The 25,541-nt window shown below is 40.8% G+C and overlaps 3 protein-coding genes across 10 annotated transcripts in view; all 3 read left to right on the forward strand.

Annotated features, from left to right (window-relative positions):
* The first annotated feature begins 694 nt into the window (after positions 1–694).
* scamp3 (secretory carrier membrane protein 3) lies at positions 695–13,143 on the forward strand. Its single transcript, XM_086280384.1, has 9 exons — positions 695–1,104; positions 1,346–1,426; positions 6,198–6,317; positions 6,652–6,772; positions 8,466–8,594; positions 9,879–10,044; positions 10,181–10,282; positions 10,441–10,558; positions 12,261–13,143. Exons 1-9 carry the CDS (start codon positions 1,051–1,053, stop codon positions 12,408–12,410), a joined length of 1,041 nt encoding a protein of 346 aa, XP_086136510.1. The 5' UTR covers positions 695–1,050; the 3' UTR covers positions 12,411–13,143.
* A 739-nt stretch (positions 13,144–13,882) lies between these two features.
* Positions 13,883–22,300, forward strand: rnf115b (ring finger protein 115b). Its single transcript, XM_086280713.1, has 9 exons — positions 13,883–14,256; positions 15,860–15,918; positions 16,066–16,126; positions 16,216–16,430; positions 17,785–17,853; positions 17,981–18,059; positions 18,224–18,317; positions 21,491–21,606; positions 21,746–22,300. The coding sequence occupies exons 1-9, from the start codon at positions 14,179–14,181 to the stop codon at positions 21,866–21,868; spliced, it is 894 nt and encodes a 297-aa protein (XP_086136839.1). The 5' UTR covers positions 13,883–14,178; the 3' UTR covers positions 21,869–22,300.
* Positions 22,301–24,631: 2,331 nt separating this feature from the next.
* The window catches only part of ash1l (ash1 (absent, small, or homeotic)-like (Drosophila)), a 42,433-nt gene continuing 41,523 nt past the window's right edge, over positions 24,632–25,541 (forward strand). For 2 of the 8 annotated variants that reach the window (XM_086279986.1, XM_086279987.1), the window contains exon 1: positions 24,651–24,912. The gene's annotated coding sequence lies outside the window, so the exon portion shown is untranslated. Of the gene's footprint in view, positions 24,913–25,541 lie in introns of all 8 variants that reach the window. The other 6 variants (XR_015126820.1, XM_086279988.1, XR_015126822.1 and 3 more) reach the window with 6 other exon arrangements.

Consider the following 25,541-nt stretch of genomic DNA (forward strand, 5'->3'; position numbering starts at 1 on the left):
CTAACCAACATCACTAACCAGACTGCACAGCCATGACAAAAAGGAAGATGCAAATAAGTGTTAAATTAACAACACATTTTAATTTTTTTTTTCAAAATAAAAGAAGAACCTAAACTAATCATAGTGTATGCAGTCAGAAAATCACTGTAAGAGAGTGCATGAGAAAAGAGAAGGTGTAAATTATGTTAAGTGCAAGAGACCAAACCAAGAAGCAACTGTCTTATGTAGTGCCCATTACTTTGGATGGATGATCCCAGGTATGTATTCTGTCCTCCACCTTTTCCAGCCTCTCTTCCACCCGCTTCCTACTCTGCCTTCAAATCGCACTGTCATCTGCAAACATCATACTCCACAAAGACTCCTGCCTGACTTCATCAGCCAACCTGTCCATCACCACTACAAACAACAAGTGGCTCAGAGTCGATCCCTGATGTAATCCCACCCCCACTTTGAACCCATCCGCCACTCTTACCCCACACATTACCACTTTGATATAAACGAAAAGGGTAGGTCATTAGGAAACAGCTTTAGTTTGTCTGGCCCACTGAAGATCAACTCTTTGTGCAGGAGTTCCACCGCTCATTATCCAAACACAGCAGTACACTTAAATATAAACAAATATAATACGCTATCCAGTGTACACCTGATTATCTCAGCCGCGACAGAACCCACGTGTTTCCGCTGCAGCAGCAGTCACATGGCCAGCTTTCGGCTGTTTACTTCCTGTACCGCGGATCCTTTTCCTCCCAGAAAAACTAACGGCTTCGCTCGGCCCACAGCCGCAAACCGGACACTGACCGCCGGCCCCGGATTAGAGAAAGCTCCGGTGAATACACCCATCGACCCGTGTGAAACCCAGAGCCGTGACAGTTGAGATGAGAGCCAGAGGGGCGGGGAGATAGTTTACATCGATTAAAAACGAGCACACCCTGCCTGTTCTTTCGTTTTTGAAACGGAAACAAACGCAGGGATTTTTTTTCTTCTCTTTTTTTGCTCCAGCGCTGACATCAGCGAGTACGCGGTGGCTTCTTCAAGCTAGCCGCTAGTGAGATGTCAAAATACACGAGCTTCCCAGAACCGATGGAGGACCAAAACCCTTTCCAGGTGAGAGATGTTAGGCATGAAGCTAACGTCAGGGTAATGGATGGATGGATGGGTGGGTGGATGAAAGTGGCCGGTGTTGGCTCCGTGTAATAGCAGGCGTGTTGTTGCTCATGTGACTTATTTCAGGGCCTGCCAGATCCTCCTCAGTGTTCGCCCACTTGTAGCTCTTATTAACAGCGAGCACATGAAAAAATGAGGATTTATTTATGCTGAATTACTCTGTCTTTGTCCTGTCTGCTAGGACCCTGCAGTGACTCAACACAGCAGCAACACAGGATATGCCACACTGGACCTTTACAACCCATTTGATAATACAACTGCGGTGAGCATTATTATATTTAACCATTTTTTTGTGCTTTTGTTTCAAAGAAGACAGAGATCCACTGTCTCTCCTGCTTCCTGTGTATTTTGAAGCATCTGGCTTCTGGTTTGCAGCAGGTTGACCAGCCTGAGTTGGTATGAAATATTTAAGAAAGCATGCTGGCACAGATAACCCCGAGCTCTGAGATGTTATCCTTAGGAAAGCGCAGTTGTTCTTGTGAATAATGGTTAATTTTATTCCTTTTTGTAAGTCGCTGCAGAGTCACTTTGATGTCCTCATAGTGAGGCCGTTCTGTTTCACTTCACTCTTTTTATTCAGTTTGAATCACTGGGCCTGGATTTGTGGTGATTCAGAGGCCTGAAAGCAGAAGGAGACCTCAGGATTATGTTGCGAAACTACTCACATGTTAACTGTTTTATTACACACTATTAATTATACATTTTATTAACAATATTATAATATTACACAAGACTGAAGACTGTGTATCAGCTGATATTCTTCATATACAGTGCAGACAGTGTGTTAGAGGACACAGCTCGAGTCCGCTCAGCTCTAAATGAAGACGTTTACACACACTGGTCTTGATAATTTGGGGGCTTTTAATGATTTCTTTGAGTTGCTCTTTTTCAAGGGTAGAATGATTATACAGCATATATCCTTAATGACTTTAAAAAAACAACAATTGGGTACATACGTTTGAATTTGTTTTTGGTTTTTCTCTAATCCACAGGCTCAAATATGTACATACAGCTCCACTAATATTCGGTGAAATATTAGTGGAGCTACCTTTAAGCCTAGTCTTAAGACTAGGCTTAAAGGTAGCTGGCAAAAAGAATCTACTAGCTTAGTCAATCACGACCTCTAATGAGAAGTTAATAGGTTAATAGGTGTTGGACCTGACAAGCTAAAAGAAACTGTTGAATCTTCAGGATCACATTAAAAGATTTAAGTATATTTGAGCCTGTATGGATGAGAGAAAATCTAAAATAATTCAAACTAGCGCACCCAATTCTTGTTTTTTTAAAGTGATTAAATGTGTATGCTGCACAGTCATTCCACTCTGGAAAAAGAACAGTTTAAAAAAAACATTAAAAGACTTAAAATTTCATGAGATTAATGCCCAGGATGACTGTGTACGTCTGAAGACAACTGTATACAGCAGTCATCTCAAAGGACTTTATACTGTAAACTAAGAACCCAAGAATATTAGAGAGAGAACCCAAGTGATCAGCTGATTCTCTATGAGTAAGCATATGGTAACTGTGGGGGGGAAGGAACTCCTTTAATAGGAAGAGACCACCAGCAGAACCAGGCCCAGGGAGGGGCAGCCATTTATTGTGACTGTCTGTGGGGAGCACAGAGACTATCTGATGAAACGGTTTCTGTGTTACACCAAGCATCTCCGTTTCTGCTTTATATGTTTAGACTGATGTCTGTCAAACACAGCTTTTGCCCTGTGAGATGCTGGGCCTTAACATTAGTGTTTAACAGTATGTGTGATACAGTGAGTTCAGGGCTTTTTGTTGCTGGGGAAACAGCTGAGGTCCTTGCTATATCACTAGGTTTTTGTTGCTAGGAAACACCTTGAGTTCATGAGTACTTCCTGTCTGTCTTTGATACTAGCAAACTCTGCAGCAACAGGAACTAAACTTGGACTTGTTTATGTAGCACTTGTAGCAGAGCTCACAAGCTGCATACTTTCTCACAACAATATTTACAGTTGTATGTGGATTGCACCCTCGTGTAACCCTGATTATCCTGAAATGCAGAGCAGAAGCATTTCTGATAGAGAGGCATGGAAATCAGAGAATCCTGATTTGAATCTGTGATTATTACATCAATAATAATCATTTTTTAACTGTATACTCAATCAATTTTTAGACTGATATAACTGAAGAATGTCAAAATAAGATTCCTAATTATGGAACATTTACAAATAAATTACATGACAATAAAGTCTATATTGTTAAATGATGGGAAATAACCTCCCATAAGCGTCCATGACATTTGGGTCACATTTGCCACACAGATGGGCCACTTCCTGCTTAATGTTGCAAACCCACACATATGCGTACACCGCTGGGGTCTTTTTGAGTCCATTTAAAAACTCTATTGTGAACCAAAGTGAGCAAATATTTTAAGTTCTTTTCATCAGATATGGTTTGATTTGTGTGGAAAAAAGCAGGAGTGGGATGTCACAGGGGTCCAACACACCGTCCTATATATTTTGGCAGCTGGGATAGGCTCCAGCCTCCCTGCAACTCTGAACTGAATAAGCAGAAGAAAATTGATGGATGGATCAAAAATGCTGTTATTTAAAAATAAATTAAATAAATTCCTATACAGTAGATTTTTGGGAAAAAATGTCTGCTTTGATGATGGACTTTTCTACTTTTGGTCCAATTTTTACCTTTATATGCAAATCTCCATGCAGGGAATGAGGAAGCTTAGATTTACTGAGATTAGCTGTGCACTCTAGAAATCGGAGGGTGGATGGAATTCCCCATGTGGAATCTTCAAAATAAAATACCTGTTTGGAATCTTAACTTTATCGTCCAGAAAAGCCATTCAAAGAAATGACTTAAACCAGAAATCCCCAGGATATTGCTGTGTGTAGGGCAGAGATGGGCAGTAACGCGTTACTGTTTCACGACAGTGACGTAAGCGAGTGCGACGTTCGTGACAACAGTTGTGTGCAGATCAACAACGGATCATATGTTGAGTGCGGGAGAGAGTATGAGTTTGATTCCATAAAAAGTGACAAAAACATTAGCGTCCGTTGTGCGTGGGAAGAAAACTTATTTTTAAAGTGGAAAAAAAAACCCCTAAACTTCTGAGCAAGCACCGAGTGCGCTACCACGTAATGGGAAACTCACAGAGAAACTCGCGGATTCTTCCACTGACCGCTGTGGCACACCTGCACCAGGGTAAACCTCTGCCTACTCTACTCCTGCTTTACAGGTGAAAATAGAGCAACAGGACCGCCGAGTCTTTGATGTTATTTATTTTCTGCTGTGTTTTACTTGCATCTATTTGAAAGACTGAGTGTAAACACAAAAAAATATATATTTTATGTGCTGGAATGTGCAGAAAATAAGTTTAAATGTTAAACAAATTTCTTCCAGTCAGAGAATGTTGCATATAATTAAATTTTTGCTTGATGCATAAAGTTAAAAGATTAAAACTAATAAAACAAGTTTTAAAAAAGGGACTTTTCCATTTGATTACATTTTGTATGATTGATTGTAGAAAAAGTAGAATTGGGCTGAAAGATCTATCGCTTTATCACCTATTCAGGTTGTAAATCATGTTTTTAAAAAGTAACTAAGTAACTAATTACTTTTGAAAATAAGTAATCAGTAAAGTAACTGGATTACTTTTTGGGGATGTAATCGGTAATTAGTTACTGATTACTTTTTTCAAGTAACTTGACCAACACTGGTGTAGGGCTGGGCCATATAACGTTTACGGTAATACTGGTATAATGTTGGGCAACGATAAGAAAATGAAATATCACGATAGAATATGGGTGAAACGCGCATGCGCAGTGCCTTTGTTTTCATACGCACATGGCTGCAATGGAGAATGAGAAGAGCGAAAGTGGATCGTTAAATGAAACAGATGAACCAGAATTCGTTTGTAAAAATGCTGCAACTTCAGTGGTGTGGAACTGGTTTAGCTTTCGTCTATCAGATACACAACAAAGCACTATTTTTGGTAGCGCATGCTAGCGGGCCGTCGTTATTACCGTGTTGTTTGGAAAATACGGCACACTTAATCCTTTTATTCTGAAAATCGACAGTGCCCCTTATGCATGAATTCTGGTTGTGTTTATGACCTCGAAACGATTTTATATGGTACACGGCGCTCGAAAATCTGTCAAATGTTTTAGTACGACTTTGCTAAGCTACGAAGCCGCATCGCTTGATGGATTGTCGGAGCATTACGGCTATTGTAGGCAGGAGCCTCGCGGAGTGATACGTACTGTGCTTCAACATAATATTACCGTTTTGTGTGTGTATAACCTCTTTTTAAGTTTTGTGGATATTATACATGGTTATGTTGAGGATATGTCGGCCAATTTCCACTGGAAATGCCTTTTGCTTAAACTGTCAGCAAGGAATTTGCATTTGCACTGTTAAATTTTTATGTAACTTTAATGCACATAAAAAACAGCTGCTTGTTTAAGTGAAAATATATTGATTTTTTTTTTTTTTTTTTTGTTGCACTAATAAAGTTGTGGAGTTGTAAAGTATTTTGTCTAGTGTCAATTATATCGTCAGTTATATCTTTATCGCAAATTTTCAAATGTATATCATGATAAATATTTTTTGTCTGCTCTAGCTGTGTGTGTGATATGGGATAAAAGGCTTTTCGCTATTAGAATGAAGAGGTCTAAATGCTGTTATCTGAAGTTCTGTGCTCAGATATCTAGAAAGATCAGTTCACAAAAAGTGGATTGATTTCCTTTAGTTTTTAGAAATGTTCAAGCTTGTGAACTTTGTCTCAAAAGTGCATAGCTGTTAATGATTGTTTAATAATCATGTGTTGTGAAAAGATTGTGAGATATTAGTTGTGGAGAGAAATGTCTTATTTTACTTTTTTGTATTGTTTTAAAATGTGTATGATCTGTATATGTTATACAATAATACTTTTAATTAATTAACAATTAATACTCTAATTCTTAGTTCTTGGAATCATGTTTTTGTGACCACATTTTTTCGTCTGACTGATGTATGATGTCAGTTTTTGTTTTTTAACCATGCTACAGCCTCCTCCACCATATGAAGCCACTCCTCCATCTGCACCTGCTCCATCTCCACCTGTGCAGACCCCGCCTAGCAGGACAACACCTACCGAGCCTCGCAACTATGGCTCCTACAACTCCCAGGTATACACCCTACAGTAAAGACCCTCTTCACTGTGATTTTGTATCAGCTTACCATCAGAACGTTCAGGGGCTGCTGGATGTATAAAACAGGATTGTACTAAAAGTTTTGTTAGATGCCCTTTAGTGCCATGTAAGTGTTTTTATGGCTATTAAAATGAAGCGTTGCACTAATTCCTGCTGTGTATATCTGCGTGCTGAAAGACCAGTCTGAATGACTCACTTGAACCAGTAATATACCTAAGCACAACCATTGGAGCAACTTTGGGACCTGTATACATGATTATGCAGAATAACTTTGACATAGAGTTCTGATGCCTCATTCTTTCTGTGCTAGCCTGTTGTGAATGCTGCCACAGCAGAGCTGATGAAGAAGCAGGAGGAGCTGGAGAAGAAAGCCCAGGAGCTGGAGAGGAGAGAGCGGGAGCTTGCGGCACACAGCGTTGGACCAGGAGCCTGTAAGACATAGAGGGGATGATGGGATGGGGAGTTAATGTAGACAAGTGAGAGAACTTTAAACCTTTAGATCTAAAAGATCCTCGTCCAACTTTATCTTTTATTTCTTACTGTGTACGGGAGTATTGAAAAATATGTTACATTTCAACATTTTAAGTTCCTCCTTTGATTTTCCAAGTTACATTACCCTGGAGTTTACAGGGCTCGGTTTAGATTTGGCAGATTTTTAATCACAATTTTTGTTTGCAATTTTTTTTGCACCCACAGCTTCACAAATCAAAGAAGCCAGACACATTAAATTTTTCAGAATCAGCTTTATTGATCAAGTATGTGCACAGATACAAGGAATTGTGCTCCAGTTTTTTTCATTGCTTTGTGGAACTCAACAGAGTAGATAAACGGATAATAACAACATGAGTATAACACATTTCCAGGCTTATATGTGCAATGGAGCAGGATAACTGGTTACTCTATATAAAGTATCTGGTGACAACACTAGCTAACCACCATCTGCTTCATAAAAGTGGGAGAAAAATCCAGCAGAACACCTAAGGCAGCTGATAGTAGCTGAAGTTCCCTCTGCACATAAAAAAATAACTGCCCTGAGGCACGACATTGTGCTGGTGTCAGGAGCAACAAAGGACATTGCAATGTTGGAGCTTACAGTACTCTTTTCAAGAAAAAGGGAGAGGATTGATGGCCTGGACAAGAATGGCCAGAAGCAGGGTGGGAGGGGAAAGTGTTTCCCTGTTGAGCTTGGGTGCAGAGGTTTCATGGGGCAGTCGTTCTGCAGGGCCTGCACTGTGGATGGCATCATAGGAGAGAAGAGGAGACGAGCCATTCGCAAGATCACTGAGGCCACAGAGAAAGCCTTAAAGTGGCTGTGGATGAAAGGGGGACCTAAAGTTTTGCACTGCTATAAAAAATATAGAAAAGTTACTTTGCTAATTAGTCTGCTGATCCACAGGAGGTCCAGTGAGAGGTGGTGATTGGATTTTGTCACGATATGACCAAAATTGTCAGAGCACTATTTTAGAGTTTGCACAAAAACAAGTACAAACCTCCTGTAATATAAATATGATAAGGTTTAATGAACTTAAATGAATCAAATCAAATGTATTTCTATTGCACATTTAAAAGCATCAAAGTTGACCAAAATGCTTCACAATTAGTTAAGAACAAGAGAAAACAATTTAAAAACAAATGCAGATGAATAAGATGAGGCAATGAGAAAGTATTAACATAAAAACAAAACAAATGTAGCAACCATAAAACAAGCCTGATGGTATTCAAACTGAACTAGAAATAAAAACCAATATAAAAAAGTGAGGTTAAAGACGCGATTTAAAAGAATAGACTGAAGTATGAATATCTGTCTGGCAAGTTATTCCAAAGTCTAGGCGCTGCAACTGCGAAGGCCCGATCTTCTTTTATGCTTCAGTTGAGACCTTGGTTGTACTGAGAGGATCTGGCTAGACTATCTCAGTTATGTTGAGGAGTTTGCTTAAATAACTGGGCGCCATATCATTTCAAACTTTGAAAGAAAGTAAAAGAATCTTAAAATCAATCCGATAATGAACAGGGAGTCAGCGTAAATTTGCTAAAACTGGAGTGATGTGTTTATATATAAATAAAGGAAATAAACTGATGACATCCCAGTAACACCAAAGTGTTTTTGACTTTTTTCTTCTTCAGCCCGGCAGAATAACTGGCCCCCGCTGCCTTCCTTCTGCCCTGTGGGTCCCTGCTTCTATCAGGACATCAATGTGGAGATCAGCCAGCGGTTCCAGCGCACGGTCACCATCATGTACTACTTCTGGTTGTGTGAGTTTCTGCAACTTTTAACAGTTTATTATTAATTTGAGGCATCAGTGTTAGAATTTAACATCATAATGAAGTTTTTTTTAGCGTGAAGGGAATCTTGTTTTAACACTTAAGACTTGCTAGTTAGAGGCAGTAAACGCTAGCTCGTGCATGCGTGCCTCCTCCTGCACTGTCTGGCAGTAGAGCTTGAATATTTGTACAAAGACTTGCACTTCACTGTTAGATTGAAGACTCTGGGACACTTACACGGAGCGTCTGCACAACAACCAATCCAGCTGGTTAAACTTGCACAAGTTCTCGTTGATTTCTTCACAGAGAAACTGTAGAATTTCTCCACACCTTGTCACTTAGATTATCCCAGGAAAAAATGTAAGAGGAGGCTTTAATGTTTTCAGGGTTGTTTGCATGTCCACAAGTTTTTAGGGCATGAATGAAAGTTAAACCTGACACTGATTTTGAAAGTGAGAGAGAAAGTGAAAGTTGAAATGAAATTTGGACAACTGAGTTGTGCTGACAGATTTCTATAATGTACTACAGCTGCAATTCTTTGCCATCTGGAAAAACTGAGATGTACGGTTGAAATTCTTCTTCTTTTTCTCATTTTAAGATATCTCAGGGATTAATGTGTAGTTAAACTTCTTTACACTGACAGAATAATTAAACTGAACTGACCTGATTTGGTTTGGTCCGCTTGAAATCAAAGTGGGTATGATCAAAGTCAAATGTAGCATGTACGTTAATCAGCCAGCCGCAGCATTAAAACCGCTGCTAAGAGTCCTTGCATTGTGGCATTTATGTGCATGTGACTTTGGCTGGAAGGTACCAAAGTGCTTGCCCTGAAACCTGCAGGATCTACTTCAGACTCTCCTGCCGTCTCTCCATACAGCCATCCATTTCTTAAGAGATGCAGTTCAGGGTCACTGAGCTTTTACAGGGTGTATATCCTGTAAAAACAGCTTGTGACTGCTGTTTTAAAAATTATCATTTAGATTTTTGCAGAATTATCAGATTTTGAGGACGCCTGATCTGTAAAACTGTGAAGGTGTTATTAAGATTGCATTATACAGTTCCTGTGTGAACATGCAAAGAACAGTGTAGAGCTATTTTAAAAACGGTCTGTCACACTCTGAAATCTTGACCAGGCAGCAGACAACAACAGATTTAGTGAAAATGGCATCATATTGCATCAGCCAGAGCCAAAAGGGAGAAGGATGGGTTTGGTTTTGATCCCTACGGTCAGGCTGCAGTTCTTTTCCTTTTTAGTCATAGCCTATCTATGTCTAGTCTGCACAGGCACACTGGTCTTCAACCTGATCTCTTCCCTGGCCCTGTTCTGCATCAACCAGTCCGGTGGTGTTGGTGTTGGTCTCGGCCTCGCCATCCTGTGGGTCCTACTTTTCACTCCCTGCTCCTTTATCTGCTGGTATCGACCCATGTACAAAGCCTTCAGGTGTGTACCTCCGTCTTGGTGAAGACGTTTTGAGTCGTTTTCCTTTTGGGTTTTTGCTCAGTACAGTCGCATAAATTACACTGAGTTGTTAGTTACTGTGCAGTCACCTTAGTAATTATATTGTTCCCTCTTCTAGGAGTGACAGCTCTTTCAACTTCTTTGCTTTCTTCTTCGTTTTCTTTGCCCAAGTGATCGTCTTTATCATCATGACCATCGGCATCCCTGGATGGGGGTTCAGGTAAGGTTCCTAAACAAATATCTCTGTGTTAGCCCAGTCGAAAACCTCCTAGCAACCACCAGTTACTTGTGAAATATTTATATTTCCTGACTATTTCCTATTTTCACAGTATGCGTCCTTGTATATTTGATCTTTGTGTGTCTCTCTCTGTCCTTCAGTGGTTGGATTGTGAGCCTTTCAGCTCTGAGCCCCCACATCGGTGTCGGTGTGATCATGATGATCAATGCCGCTCTCTTTACTGCAGAAACCGTTATGGGGGTCATCATGCTGAAAAGGGTACATTTGTTCATATTTTCATGTCTCATAAAGAACTTCAAATCAAGGCTCTTATTTTTATCAGCAGATGTTCAGATTTGTCGTTGGAACAAAAGCACAGGATTGTTCCCCACACTGAGTCAGGGTATTAGCATAGCAGTGAGTTATTTATATCTTTTTATATGTGATTATATCAGGATAAAGTGTTTTAATGCCACAGCATCTTGGTTTCTGAAAGCAGAAACTAGGGCTGTTCGATATAACGATATATATCGGATGACGATATAAAAACATTTTTCGTTTCATTTACGCTATCGTTTGTTTCGTGGTGTCGCAAAATAAACTGTTTGCGGCAATATTTTTTTCATGGTTTTGTTGGTCACTGTAGTGGCTATATTAATTTCTTAAAGTTCTCTCTTTCTCTTATATTTTATATAACCACACTACAGACAAGCGAATGTTTTTATGCGTTGTCGTTAGCAACAACGACTGTAAAACCAACGTGTGTCCGCTTATGTTCCACATAAACCTTTCACATTAAAGCTCAAGATCCTGTTGAGACTTTTCAAAATAAAGTGAATCACATGAAAGATGCAGAGTATTTACGGATGAGAAGTAAAAAAGAGCCGCCAGGTGCTAAAAAATAAACCTTAGACTCAAACGTCAGAACGGGCTTTTCCCCGCAGCACGCTGTGTAATAAATACTCACAAAGAAAACGGCGGCCGTTACAACTTATGTCTAAAAATGTATCGTTTCCTACATCGGTTAAAACACTCGACTCCAGGTACGCGATGCCCAGCTGGAAACACTTCACGCAAGTCGAGCTGCCCGAGATTCACAGAATTTACAGAAAATGTGAAATTTTTGTGATTTATATCGTTATCGGACGATAGATGTCTTATATCGGGATATGAGAGTTTGGTCATATCGCACAGCCCTAGCAGAAAGTGTCTTGCACAAAACCAGGATTTTGTTGTAGTGCATAAGAAAACAACTGAGAGTTTCAGTGTTAGGGCATTACTTTCATTTTTGAACTCTAATAGACAAACTTAACATGACTCCCAGTTCAAAATAACCCTTATATGTCATATACTGGGCTGGGCTTCTGTGCAGCAATAGCTGAGATCACCGTTTTAGGGATATCCCTTCCCTGTGACATCACAAACATGCTAAAGTTCGAGCTTTTAGCTCACAGGGATTAATTGCACATACACCACGATGTGAAAACTTTGGATATGTTTACTATGAGAATCTTTCACTGTAACAGTATATAGGACAGAAAATAAGGAGATGCACAACAGGTCAACAATCAGCCTTTTAAACACTCAGTGGACAGCACACTTCACCTGAGCCAGGGTCTGTGCATCTTTCTAGGGAAAATATGAAAGTCTTACAACTTCACTATTTGAAATGTTGAAAGTGTCACATGAATATCCATTCAAACAAAATAAATTGTATGCTTTATGATTGTAAAGCTAAAGATTAAGTGGGTTGAATTTGAGTCAAAGGTGTAGAGCAAGAACAAGCTTCAAGTAAACACAGTCGTCTCACCACGTAGTCCAGGTGGTCCATCTACCGCGAAGCATTCAGTAGATAAAGAGCCTGAAGAATAGCCACAATATCAGGTTGTGGGTATCGTTTTCACCCTCACAGCGTGCATAATAAGATGATGAATTGCTGCAAGGATCAGGTGTCAGCGTACTCTTGTCTTTCCCGCTCCAGATCCACAGTCTGTACAGGCAAACCGATGCCAGCTTTCAGAAGGCCCAGGCTGAGTTCGCCACTGGAGTCATGTCCAATCAGGCGGTACGCCAGGCTACTGCCAACGCCGCTGCCAACGCTGCCCAGGGGGCCTTCACCGCTCCTCGATAGAGAGAACGAACAGAGACGGTTGGATAAGACGAGGAGGAGGAGGGGAGCTTTGAGCTCGATGGTGGTTCAGTTTGGTATTTATTTCCCCACAGGTGATTAGAATTTGATGGAGGGAAGTGGAGTCTATATAATTACCCCCTACTTAATTTCAGAGCACGTGCATGAGACAGATGTGGGGTTATCCAATTTCCTATGACGTACAGGAAAAGTTACCTATATTAAACCAAAACAGGAATTGACACATTGTAAGTGTTGATTCAAAAAAACGAAAGATGGAAAATATAATAAAAAAAACAAGAAGATGCTGTATGAATTTATATGAAAAGTGATGCTTCAGTGAATAGAGGGACGATGCTTTTACTATGAAATGACAGCTGTGTGCCAAGTTGGATTCTGCTAGCCTTGACATTTTCCACATTTACAGTTAAAATGCAAAGTGTAAGACTGGGGCTGAACACAGAAATGTTGCCATTGCTACATTTGATCCGTAACTGATTTGCTCAACTTTAGCCAGCACTACTTTTTTGTAGCTTAAGTGCAAACTAACCAGTTTGTTTTGTTATTATGCCAAACAAGAATGCCCGTTTACTGTATTGCCAAAACCTTTCGTACTGTAATGATGATGAACATGTGTTGGTTTGGTTCTGGTATCTGTCACTGTTCTTTCAGTACTGCTTGTGAATATCATGACTGTGTCACTGTCCTGGTTTTATTAAAATATATTGTCATGCTTTCACAGTCTACTGCTGCCGTTATTCCCTCATCCTGTTGGAACGATAATAATAATGATGATCACCTGCATTTTAATAGTGGAAAATCCAACCTTAAGCAGGTTCCGGGCTTCACTGTCAGTAACTGACCTTTCATACAACCATTAACCTTCAAACTTTATTAGATTTATCCCTAATAAGGCCTCAAACATGTAGCCTGTGGGCCAGAAACGACCTGGCAGAGGGTTCAGTCTGGCCCACTGGATTGGATTACAAAGTGTGAAAATATTTAATCTAGACAAGCTGTTATCAACATAAAGAAAGAGAAACTGAATTTTAATCATATACATAATATAAAGGATGGACATAGGCAATGTGATGTCACCCACTGGTTAGTGAAGTCCTGTTCTGAAGCCTCTAGCTGACACTTTTAAACCTCTTGGTCACTGAGGTGTAAACCCACAAGCAGCTTCTATTCAGTATCATCTTAAACTAGCAGTTCAGCCCATAAAGTCAATTCAACAAGGTGCTGAAAACATTCCTCACAGATTTGCTTCACGTCCATGCTCAAGACACAACAAGAAATATTTCTCTCTTTCGACTTTCAGACTGTGTGATCCACGAATTAAAAGGAGTGAGACACTTCTGTTTTACACCAAAAATTTAGGGCCTTTTTTTCATAAGAGAGAAGCGTCTCTGGCGACACCCAACAAACTGAAAGGAAACTACATCCTTGGTGTCATGCTTACAACTTGTTGCTTAAATTTAAGCTCGGGTGGCTGCAACTTGATCTTTGCGGCTGCCACCAGAGGAAGATCGAGTCCGCCGGTTACATATTTTTCTAAACACGTTTATTATTGGCATAACCAGTCTAGAGAAACCCTTCATGCGTTTTGCTTATCAAAACGTCAGTGTGAAGATTGTGTCCTCTCAAAAAGGTCTTAGTTTGGTTTTGGGACACATCAACACCCTCCTGGACCGCTCTGATCCGTCTGACAGCCGTCTGAGACTTTTATGGGCTGCCACAGCTACGTCAGGGACTGCGCTTCACCGTGAAGATGGCGGAGGCTGGGGATACGCCACAAGTCCGGTTTTTCTGTCACTGCTGTAAATGTGAAACAAACCCCAAACTCCCGGTGAGTTGCTTTGGAGAGTGTTTTTGCTCCACACGTGCTGGCCTGAGCATCACCCACGATTTCTCCTCCCCGGAGGGTGTGGAATTAATATTAACCGATTCTTCAAACCGATTTAACTGATTGATTAGTAACTATTATCTCCAAAACCTATAGTAATTGGAACCCTTAAAGCACACATGTGGCTATGGCGGCCAGTCTTTGGGTTTTCGTGTGCACACAGCGAGTACTGAAGTCTTATTAGAGCGGGTGAGGGAGTAAAATGTGGCGATTCACGTTGCCATATTTAGAAGCGCCACTGTTGGCCACTTTGTGTCTAGTTGTCTCCCGTCAGCTGTGTGTAAGAGAAGTCAGAGGGGCGTGTAGGTGTCGCCACATTTACCACCAGGATTTAAAAAATATTTCTCCATTGCTGTTTAATGACACACATTCAGCTTGATGTGGCGGACTGAAAGGTTGAACTTCGTTTACTTTGAGTCAGTTTCTCTTGGAGGTAAAACGGAGAGCGCACAGTGGAGCGCATTTGTTGCGCAGCTGGCACTTTTCGTGGCGTAATTACGCACTGGTATTAGGTGACGCAGAACGAAAACGCACGTTAGCAGGATTTTAGGAATACGCCCGACTTTCTGTTGTTATTCCTTTTGGTTTGAGGGTGTCCCTAAAGTAATACTTTATTTATTAAATCAACGTCTAAATTATTGGATGTTCATAATACCAGCAAACAAAATTCTAAAGTGAATACTGAATCCTTTCTTTTATTGTATATATCTGTTAAAATCAATATAAAGGGCTGTACTTATATAACCTGTTGTGCTCATTTTGTGCTCTTACTACAAACTAGGCTGATGCACTCACACGCACATTCATACAAGCACTATTTTCGATGCCTAAGCGCTTTTTGCCTAATATTCACATACACACTTGCACTCCAATGAATGCATCCGGGTTCAATATCTTGCCCAAGGATACTTTGACATTCAGACTAAGGAAAATCAAACCAACAACTTTCAGGATAGTAGACAAACCGATCTACCTCCTGACACTCAGGAAGAGGGTATATTTTTTAAACATAGTCTGAAAATACTTCAAACAGACTATCTAATTCAGTATTGAACTGCAAAGTTCCTCCCAGGTCAACCCTGCCAAACAGCATGTGGCTTTCTTATAGTGGCTGCTTGGCATTGTGCTTTTAAAGTTGTGTTTTCAGTTATAAACACTGAAAAGTCAATCACAATGCTGCAGCTCTGGTATCTTAAACAATAGAGACAGTGAGTATGCACAACATATGACCACACTATGACCACTCCTGGATGGTAAAGCATATTGAAGCCCATCTTCGTGGCTGTATTGAGACTGACACTGTCTACACTACAGTGAAGAGAGATGAAACTTGACTGGCCTGCGCAGATCACCTCCAGAATAAAAACCAGGACGTCGGCTGTGTGCCAAAAATTTGTATTCAACTCCAGCCCAATCCCTGCAGCCAGCCTCTAAAATTTTGCGGACAGGCTTGCCTGAGGATTAGCAGATTAATGCCTGTACTTATGAAATGAAATGGCAGTGACAGTAAACGAGCTTATTATAAAAAAGCTTTTCTGTCTTTGAGGATTTCGTATGCCCCAGATGTGACTCTGGCTTCATTGAGGAAGTAACAGAAGACTCCAGGTATGGCTTTCTCTGACTTAAAAAAAAAAAAAAAAAAAAAGGAACACGTGAAAGCATTTTAAATATACCTCGTTAAAGAATGATAATGAGTGAAGCATGTATGAATTTTCCATTTAACACCACTGACAGATTTTCTTTACTGTCTAGTCTCCTGCAGACCAGCAGAGCATCTGTTCCCAGTGAAGATTCAAACTCACTGCTCTCAGAAGTACGTCCTAACAAATGGCATTTTAATAGGAACACTCCTCTTTCTCTAAAGCTTTGTTTGACACATTGCTTCTCTGGTCTCTCGCCAAGTTATGGCAGCTGCTGTTTATGGAGCGCTCTGCTCTGCTGTCGCATCCGCCCTCCTCCGAGTCCGACCCTGATGACGGTGAGCAGGGATCTGCTGGTCAGAGCCGTCTTCTTCCAGCATCACCGGGCCCTGCTGAGGCCACAGAACCAGAGTCTCCTTCCAACCCAGAGCAAGAGACACCGTCTAGGACCTTCGAACAAAGGCCTGCAGTTGAAGGGTGTGTGAACATGGTATACAGAAACATGACCGCAAGGGTGCTGTGTTATCGATACAGAAACAACAGCCAATGAGAAATGAAAACCAAGATCAATAACAAGACCAAAACTTTAATATCATGCATATACTACCAGTTTCAAACTACGTTTGTTTAAATCGGTGAACAACCTCATTACAGGTTCAAATTTGTGAAAATATACTGACCTTTACCTTCCAATTCACAGGTAATATTTTAATTTCTTATATTTGTGAAGTTTTCACATGTAAGGATACCTCAGTAATGATTTAATATTTCCAGTGATAAACACAGACTCCCAAATGAAACAGATATAACCGCTGTGATTTTGGTCTCTGCATTTTGAATCCAATCCCAGTTTTGTGCAGCCAGAAGTGACCGTGTTTAGATGAGAGAGTGAAGTGCTCATCGACCGACGCTGCAGATATAGTCCACTAATTACTGCGTAGTGTAATGGTTTACACTTTTTCTTGGCGAGTGAAAGGTTGGTGGTTCAATTATAGCTGGAGATACAAATCTCTCAAACGTCCACAGCTAACCACTGTGGTGAGCTCTTGTGAAAAAGCTGCAGCTTAGTCGCTTTCAGCGCTGCATACTAATAAAATACTATTTTGAAGGGCAACACTATCCACAGAAGCCAAAACCAGTTTCTCTATCAGGCTGTAAGCATTCTTTTCAGTGTTGTAAAGTTTGAAATTAAAATATGGGAGTCTGTGGGGACTGACTTGATTTTGGAGTGAAGTGGCCATTAGAGGAATTGCAGTTTTTGGTGTTTTCACACTGACTTCATTGTTCAGCCCCTTGGACAGCATGAGCAAAGGGTGGATCTTACTGAGAACCCATGGGACACTCCCCACTCACTGAGTAGTGACTTACCAATCCCACAGAAGGCACACCCTAAACTTTAGGGTATGCTTTAGGGCCTAAAGCATACCTTGCTTTTTGTCCTCAATTTTGAGTCATATTGGGTTGATAAAAAAAAACATCACTTTGTATTCAGTAAGACATGAAAATAGCAAATGAGATCATAAACTCATCAGAAAAGTACTTTCTGACAACTTTTTACAGGTGGAAACATTCATCCTTTATATACAGTCTATGCTTTTAATCATTATCCTTCCCTTTACACATGCATGCAGTCAAAAACAGTTCAGTATCAGACTAAGTGTATATTGGATGATACGTACTATAGAGAACAGCTTTATACATCGGTTGATGTTTAAAGCTGTTGACTTTACTAAGTCCAACTAAAATAAAGTGACTGTATGATCTGAAGCTGTGAACATACAGTAAAGCCTGGTTTAAGCACTCTAAAGCTGTCCGTTTCTGCTCATTTAAGGATGGTGCAGCAGTTCTTGGCTGGCCTGTTTGCCAACAACGGAAACCCCGGCGCTGCACCAGCTGCACTGTAAACGGTTTTAATTTTAGATTTCACATCACTTGCTCTTGAATTAATCTAAAGTTGTGTGACAACCGCCCCCTCTCTCACGTGCCCTCTTGTTTTGTTCTGCTCTCCCTTTTGGTTCGTTTCTCAGATCCAGCATGCTTCAGTTGTACTCAAACCCTGGAGATTATGCGTGGGGTCAGAGCGGTCTTGACTCTGTCATCACGGAGGTCAGTGACACCAGAGCTAGTGTCTATGAAGCGCTGCGCTAGCATCGTTACTTCATTGTTTTCTTTTATTGAAACACTCACATAAAATCATTTGCACACAATTCTCCATTCATCTGTTCACCTATTTGTAGTCGTACCACTCATTTCTCTTCCTACTCACACAGTTATTAGGACAGTTGGAGAACACAGGTCCACCCCCAGCAGAAAAGGAGATGATCTCATCCCTTCCAACCGTTTGCATCTCTCAAGAACAGACAGGTGGGAATTCCAGTATGGCACATGTACACCGGATCACATGATCTCTCCAGTACAGCTCAGTAGCTTTTTAAAAATTTTGACATATGACATTGGAATTTGCATAAGATACACATACAGTCCTTCTGCATTTCTTTTACTTTTGATATTTTCTGCCCTTCCTCCTCTTTCCTCACTCCGTAATTACTTCTTTACTTTCCTTGTTCTGAGGATTAAATGGTTTAAGTTGAAGAAAGGAAGAATGTTGCACAGAGCTGAGTTGAGACAGGCCCTGGGTGGTAGGGAAGAGTTACCAGATGACTGGGAAAGTACAGCTGAAGTGGTGAGGGAACCCGCCGAAAAAGTGTATCCTCTAGACCAGGTGTGTCAAACATGAAGCCCGGAGACCAGAATCGGCCCGGTCAAGATAAATGTGCCATAGAGATCCAGCCCACTGGACAACTCTGGAAAATGTGAAGGCGTGCAGAAGTGATTTTGACTGTTTAACTGTATTTTCACAAGTTTTACACCTTTTCTAATAATAAAGACCTCCCCACACCAAAGTAATTAAGTAATGGATAAACAGTTAAATCACAGTGGAAAAACAGAAAGCGGTTTCTTTTAATCTTCTATAGAAGTGTCTGACTTTTTTTCTCTAAATTAACCAAAACTTTATACTTTAAACTACCAGAACTTTTTTATCATTTAGTTTTACTGGTCCGGTTAACTTAAACTCAAACTGGGCTGTATGTGGCCCATGGCGTTTGATATCCTTGCTCTAGACAGAGGAAAGAAGACTAGACGACTTGGTGGTAGAATGAATGAAGAAGTAAAGTGCAGTATTTGAAGAAAAAGTGGGATAGTCAGGGAGATTATGAAAGTTTGGAGGCTCGGCGTACGGCAAAGAGAGAATAAGATAAGATAAGATAACCTTTATTAGTCCCACACATGGGAAATTTGTTTTGTTACGGCAGAAAGTGGACAGTGCAAAGTTACATGGGATATGGGGAATGGGATACGAATAAGATACTGTACACAATAGAATAGAATAAAATAAAATACTATATACAATAGAATAAAATAGAATACAACTACAAATAGAAGTGGAAAACGCAAAGGGAAAAAGCTTACAGTGAGTTGTATATAAAGCTGGACACTAAGGAAGGAGAGAAGGACATGCTTTCCTCAAGATGGAAAGGATGTGCAGCAGGTTAGGGTGATCAAGAATAGAAATGGTAATGGCTAATGAATATAGTCAAGGATGAAATTAAAACTTTGAAGAGCTGATGAATGATGAAAATGAGAAGATTAAAATGGTGGTTTGTCCAGATTACATACCTGTGAAGGTATGGAGACGTCTAGGAGAGAGGGCAGTAGACTTTTTAACCAGATTGTTTAACACAGTTTTGGAAAGTGAGAGAATGCTGGAGGAATGCTGGAGAAGTGTACTGCTAAGTGATTTTTAAAGAAAAAGTCATGGGATGGTGATGTAGTAACTACAGAGTGATAAAGCTGAAGAAACATACTATGAAGATACAGGAAAGAGTTGTTGAAGTTAGGGCAAGAAGAAAGCTGTTGATCAGTGAGCAGCAGTATGGGTTCATGCTGAGGAAGGGCACTGCACATGTGATATTTGCTTTGAGAGTGTTTATTAGGAAATACAGAGAAGGTCTACGTGGGTGTAGATAAGATACCAATAGAGGAAATGTGGTACTGCATGAGGAAGTCAGGAGTGGCAGAGAAGTACATAAGGGTGGTGCAGGACTTTTATGAGGACAATGAGACAGTAGTGAGGTATGCAGTAGAAGTGACAAATGGATTCAAGATGGGGTGGGATTACATCTGGGAGCACCACTGAGTCCCTTCTTGTTTACAGTGGTGATGAACAGGCTGGCTGATGAGGCCAGGAAGGAGTCTCTATGGACTATGATGCTCACAGACGACACTGTGAGAGTAGAGAGGCCAGGGAGCAGGTGGAGGTATGACCTGGAGAGAAGATGAATGAAAGTCAGTAGAAGGAAGCAGGTGGGACAAGTGTCAGGGATTTATTTACAGAACAATAGCAGTAAGAGTGAAAGGGTAAGGTTGTGAGACCTGCTGTGATATATGGTTTGGAGACAGTGATAAAAATACAGGAGGCAGATTTGTGGATGTCTCAGATTTGACGATGCTTAGATTTTTGTTAGGAGTGACCAGCATGGGCCAGATTAGAAATGAGTACATCAGAGGGACAGCTCAGGTTAGGATAGTGGATATAATTGGGCAAAGGATGCTTAAGATGGCGCTGCTATGCAGGAGCAAAAGAAAAAGACTACAGAGAAGATTCATTGATACAGTGAAGGACATGCAGAGGGTTGGTGTAACAGAAGAGGGAGCTAAGGACAGGGTGAAATGGAGGCAGATGATCCTCTGTGGTGACCCCTAATGAGAGCAGCTGGAAGATGAAGACTTGAATTTCTTTGTTGTGTCTTTCATGTAATACTCCTACCAGTAATTATTTTACCTTTCATAGGTTTCCTCATGCTGTCTTTTCCTCTTATTTTTGTTTTTCTCACGTTCCTTGCCTCCTCATAGCATTTATTTATTCTTTCACTATTCCTACATTTCCTTTCCTCTTCCTCTTATCACCATCATCCTATATCTATTTTCCCTCTCCTATATTTTCCTCCCTCTCTTATCTTTCCTTTCCTTTAGCTATGTTCCCTTTACACCTGCTGTGTTTCTGTAATTTATATCCAGTTCCTCTTCCTTCTTATTTCTCTGTTTTCTTTCTGTCGTCTATGTTTTCTTTTCTCCTCTCACTGTGCTTACTCCCTGTCCATTGCAGTTATTTTACTTTTCCTTATTTATGTCCTTGTAGCTTTACTTTCCTTCTCCTGTATTATTTATCTCCTTCCATCTTTCCTTCCCTCATCATATTTCTTTCCTACCTCTTACGTTCCTCTCCCTACTTTTATCTTCTTTATACTGCCCATTATCCTTTCCACTAATCTTTCCTTGTTTCATCTTTGTTGTAAAAAGAGACCACTTAATATTATGTATTGAGAACTATGTTATAAATCATATTAAGTATATAGTCTGTACCACCTTGTTACACTGTAATAGTCTACAGACCTGTCTAATAACTGGATTTTTTTTGGTTTTGTCTTCTTCCACATACTCGTTCATACTTTTTCCTTCCATTTCTTCCCTGTTAGATTGCAGACTGGAGTGTCCGGTTTGCAGGGAAGAATATTCATTAGGGGAAACTGTAAGGAAGCTTCCCTGCCTTCATCACTTCCACAGTGAATGTATAGTGCCGTGGCTGGAGCTGGTAAGGCTGCGGTCAGTGGGTTTGAGGGGTTTAAAGGTCTGGTAATAAAAATAAAAGATTTCCCAGGTTGTAGCATGCTATAAAGAGTGTTGTGTCACATAGTTTCTGCTGATTAACAAGAGTTTTTCTACTCTCAAAGCACGACACTTGCCCCGTGTGCCGCAAAAGCCTCGATGGCGTCGACAACAGCCTCCCGCCCACATCGGAACCCGCAGAAGCCCGCTCCCTCAGGACAGAGCAACAGGAGAGGCAGGCGATCTGAGAAACGTGAAGACAACTCTACTTCATTTTACTGTTTTCAGGAGTCACGCCTCCCACGTCGGAAATTTTGCTCCCCACATCAGCTGCTTTTAAATAAAACAGATGTGTCAGAGTCATAATTTGCAGCTTTAACTCTCACTTGGTTCACGCATCTCTGTTTAAGGAACTTCTACTCCAGCATAGTTACCATTTTATGCTACATCTGAGAGTTTGCTGACAAAATTCAGAGGTGATGTGTCCTCCTTGTTACGCTGCACTCTTAGGTGGTTTTCCGAATGACTGATTTTGATGTCATGAACTAATCCCCACTGAGCTATCTGTGGCTGTCAAAGAGGAACTCACAGAATTATGCATTATTCTCTTGGTAAGAGAGTTTCTTAATGCAGTATATTGTTGACCTTTTACCTGTGTACAGCCATTATTAAAGCCCAACCCAGTGATCTTTACTGTCCTCTGTCTTTTCTCCCTAACATATCTGAGATTTAGAAGCAGATATTAACCAGTCACTTAGAAAAACATAGTGTTTCCCAAACTTTCTAAGCCAAAAACTGTTCATTCTACAGAGCCCACAGTTTTTATAAAAACGTAACAATAAAAAAGGTCCGTGTTCAATTTTATTTAAGGGCAGCGTAATGGCATCAGCAAGATACGCTTTCTTTATTTTCCCTTAAAAAAGAAGAAGAAGAAGATTCATTTATCTTGGTTTCAGTTCACATTTTCAACTGGTTATGTGCACAGCAACACTGGGGCCTGCCCCACAGCTCAAAAACCACTGGATTAAGATATAATTATGTGCATATCTGCCAGTTCTATTTGTCTCTTTTGCATTTTGTGGTCAGTAACTGCTCGATGACATTGTCCATTTGAAACCTCTGTATGCTTTAACAGGAATTCATACCAAAAACAAACAAAAAAAACCCCCACATAGCTCTTCTTCAGAAAATAGTCACATTATATAGTCAAACTGCTCGTCTAAGATATCAATCTATTAGTGTATGACAGCAGAGGAATTGTCACACCTTTTATGAATTAATATGACTCATTTATTAAGCAAAAATTATGAGCATTCACTTGTTTCAGACCCCAAATATTATCTAAGCTGCTTTTTCCCTGCTTTATATCGTTTCAAACAGCAGCGATCAGTTAACTGAACATGCATGTGTTTGGACTATGGGAGCAAGCTGGAATTCCCAGGTAACCCATGTAGGCACGAGGAGAACATGAAATTTCACGCAGAGAGGCCGTAGTATCTCTTTTTCTATCTGCTTAAACCAGTCTGTCCATTTTCCTCTGAGATCAACTAGACATTTATGCTCACTTGATATTTTCTCCTCTTCAGACAATTCTCTGTAAACTCTAGAGATGTTAGTGTGTGAAAATCCCAGTAGATCAGCAGTTTCTGAAACATTCAGACTATCCTGTCATGAACTAACAACCACACCGCAATCAAAGCCACTTAAATCACCTTTCTCCCACATTCTGATACTTGGTTTGAACTCTTGCAGGCCATCTTGATCAAGTCCACATGCCTATGCATTGAGCTGTGTTATTGGCTGACCTTTTTGGTTAATGAGCAGGTGGACAGATGCACCTTATAAAGTGGTCAGTAAGCATATAAATAAGTATGATTTAGTACAGTGGCTACTGTCCTTACAAGTGGGAGCCCAGCTGCAGTGGTTTTAAAAGTGCAGCACAAACAGTGCTTAGCTGTGTATTCATTAGAGATGCAACATTAAATGTATTAATCCCTAACCAGTACAGCTGCTGTCCATATATATCTACACTGTGATCCGTAGGGAGCAGGTGGAAGAGAGCCTGGAGAGGTGGAGGTATGTTCTGGAGAGAGAGCGAATGAAAGAAAGTAGAAGTAAAACAGAATACGTGTGTGTGAATAAGAGGGAGGGAGGTGTAACAGTGAAGCTGCAAGGAGCAGGGGTAGTAGTTAGGGTAGATGCCATTAAATGACTGAGGTTAATCATTCAAAACAAAGGACAGCGCTGGAGAGAGGGGAAGAAGAGAGGGCAGGCAGGGATGAGTGGGTGGAGACGCGTCAGGGATGATTTGGGGCAAGAGTGAAAGGGAAGGTTTACAAGACCTAGTACGGTGTACGCTTTGGAGACAGTTGCACTGATAAAAAGCCAGGAAGTGGCAGAGCTGAATATGCTATAAGATTTTTATTGGGAGCTGCCAGGATGGACAAAATTATAAATGAGGATATTAGTTATAGTTTGGACGTGTGTAGAGGAGGGATGCGGAGCTGTGAGGCAGGAAGAAAAGAGGAAAACCTCAGAGAAGTGTGACAGAAGCAGATGCTAGAGATCAGGTGAGACAGAATCAAATAAAAGAATAATTTTTCTTGACAGTTTTAAATCATTTAATCAGCTTTTTATTATTATCCAGAAAAAACAAATACAAAAATGTAATAGCCAAAAACCAAACAAGCAATAAAAAAGGAAAGGATAAAAAAAACAACGCCAGAGGGTGATCGATTAGTCGCCCAATCCATCAGAGTCGAACATGACAACAGAGGGCAGGGTGGTTTATTTATAGGCTTGACCCCTTGAAAGGAGGCACGAAACCGGGATTTGACAGTTGACTGTTGCGCACCGCCAAACACACCCTCGCCCTAGTGCAACCGAAAATAGCGAAATAATGAAACACAGTCATTTTTGTCAATGACTGGGGACCGCAGGAACCGCGTACAACCGACATTTGCTCTCCTCACCTCCTCTCCTCTCCCCTCCGCCCTCCTCGGTCCGTCCTCCTTCCCTCCCTCCTCTCAGGGACCGAGAATGCCCGTGTTGTACTGACACAGTAGCGATACGGGCTGAGCAGACATGGAGGCCCGATTGACGAGAGAGGCCCGCGCTGACACATCCAGGCCCAGCTAATGGTGTGTCGGAGTGGATTTCGGAGCATCTCGGGAGATATTACGGATACCAGTCGCCGTGAGGAAAAAAGGATTTAGGCACCGAGGACGAAGAAATAAGAGGGAGATCCATTTCGGGTCTCTGTTGATTCAACGCAGCCGCCATTTTGTTGACAGTTAGTGTTTTTTTTTTTTTTTTTAAATAACCCACACAGCCCTGCATCCTTTTATTTTATACCGCCGGAATATAAGTCCCTGTTTTTGTTTTACTCGCGTTTTTAAGCAGATTTAATTGCGCGTTTGTCTTTGAGGTAATGTTGGGAGATTTTTTTCTGGTTTAGCTCACTTGCTAGTGCATCGCTAGCCGTCGTAGCTGAGATGTAGTAACACGAGTGCCTGCGAGAATGTGACGGAGATGCAAGATTATGTACATCACTTGTCCCGGGTTGTGTCACTTTCACTCGGTTTACACAAATTGTATGAAAGCTGTAGGCGTTTGTTATTCATTTGCTGCCTACACGGCGTCTAAGTTAAGTGAAATTTGCTTAAATAGCTCTCAAACAGGCTGCTGTAGATGGCTAGTTAGCTGCTGCCAATGCCATTGATACAGACTGTAGCCCCGTGTCTATTATTGGACTGATTGTACGGGCTGACTCTTTACAAAATAAACAACACTTTCGTGATGCATGGGGTTATATTAAGCTCCAAGTGGCGATCTATTACTTTACCGCTCCGGCTGTTAGTGCTAAGTGTTGTGGAAATAAAATTGTTAAGGGGGAGCGAGTGGGGGTGCTTTGCATGTTGG

The sequence above is a fragment of the Aulonocara sp. 'chitande type north' Nkhata Bay genome, linkage group LG22, assembly GCF_057382095.1.
Source record: "Aulonocara sp. 'chitande type north' Nkhata Bay isolate Kocher_YH1m ecotype deep benthic linkage group LG22, A_spYH_male_GT1.1, whole genome shotgun sequence".
NCBI classification, from domain to species: Eukaryota; Metazoa; Chordata; class Actinopteri; order Cichliformes; family Cichlidae; genus Aulonocara; species Aulonocara sp. 'chitande type north' Nkhata Bay.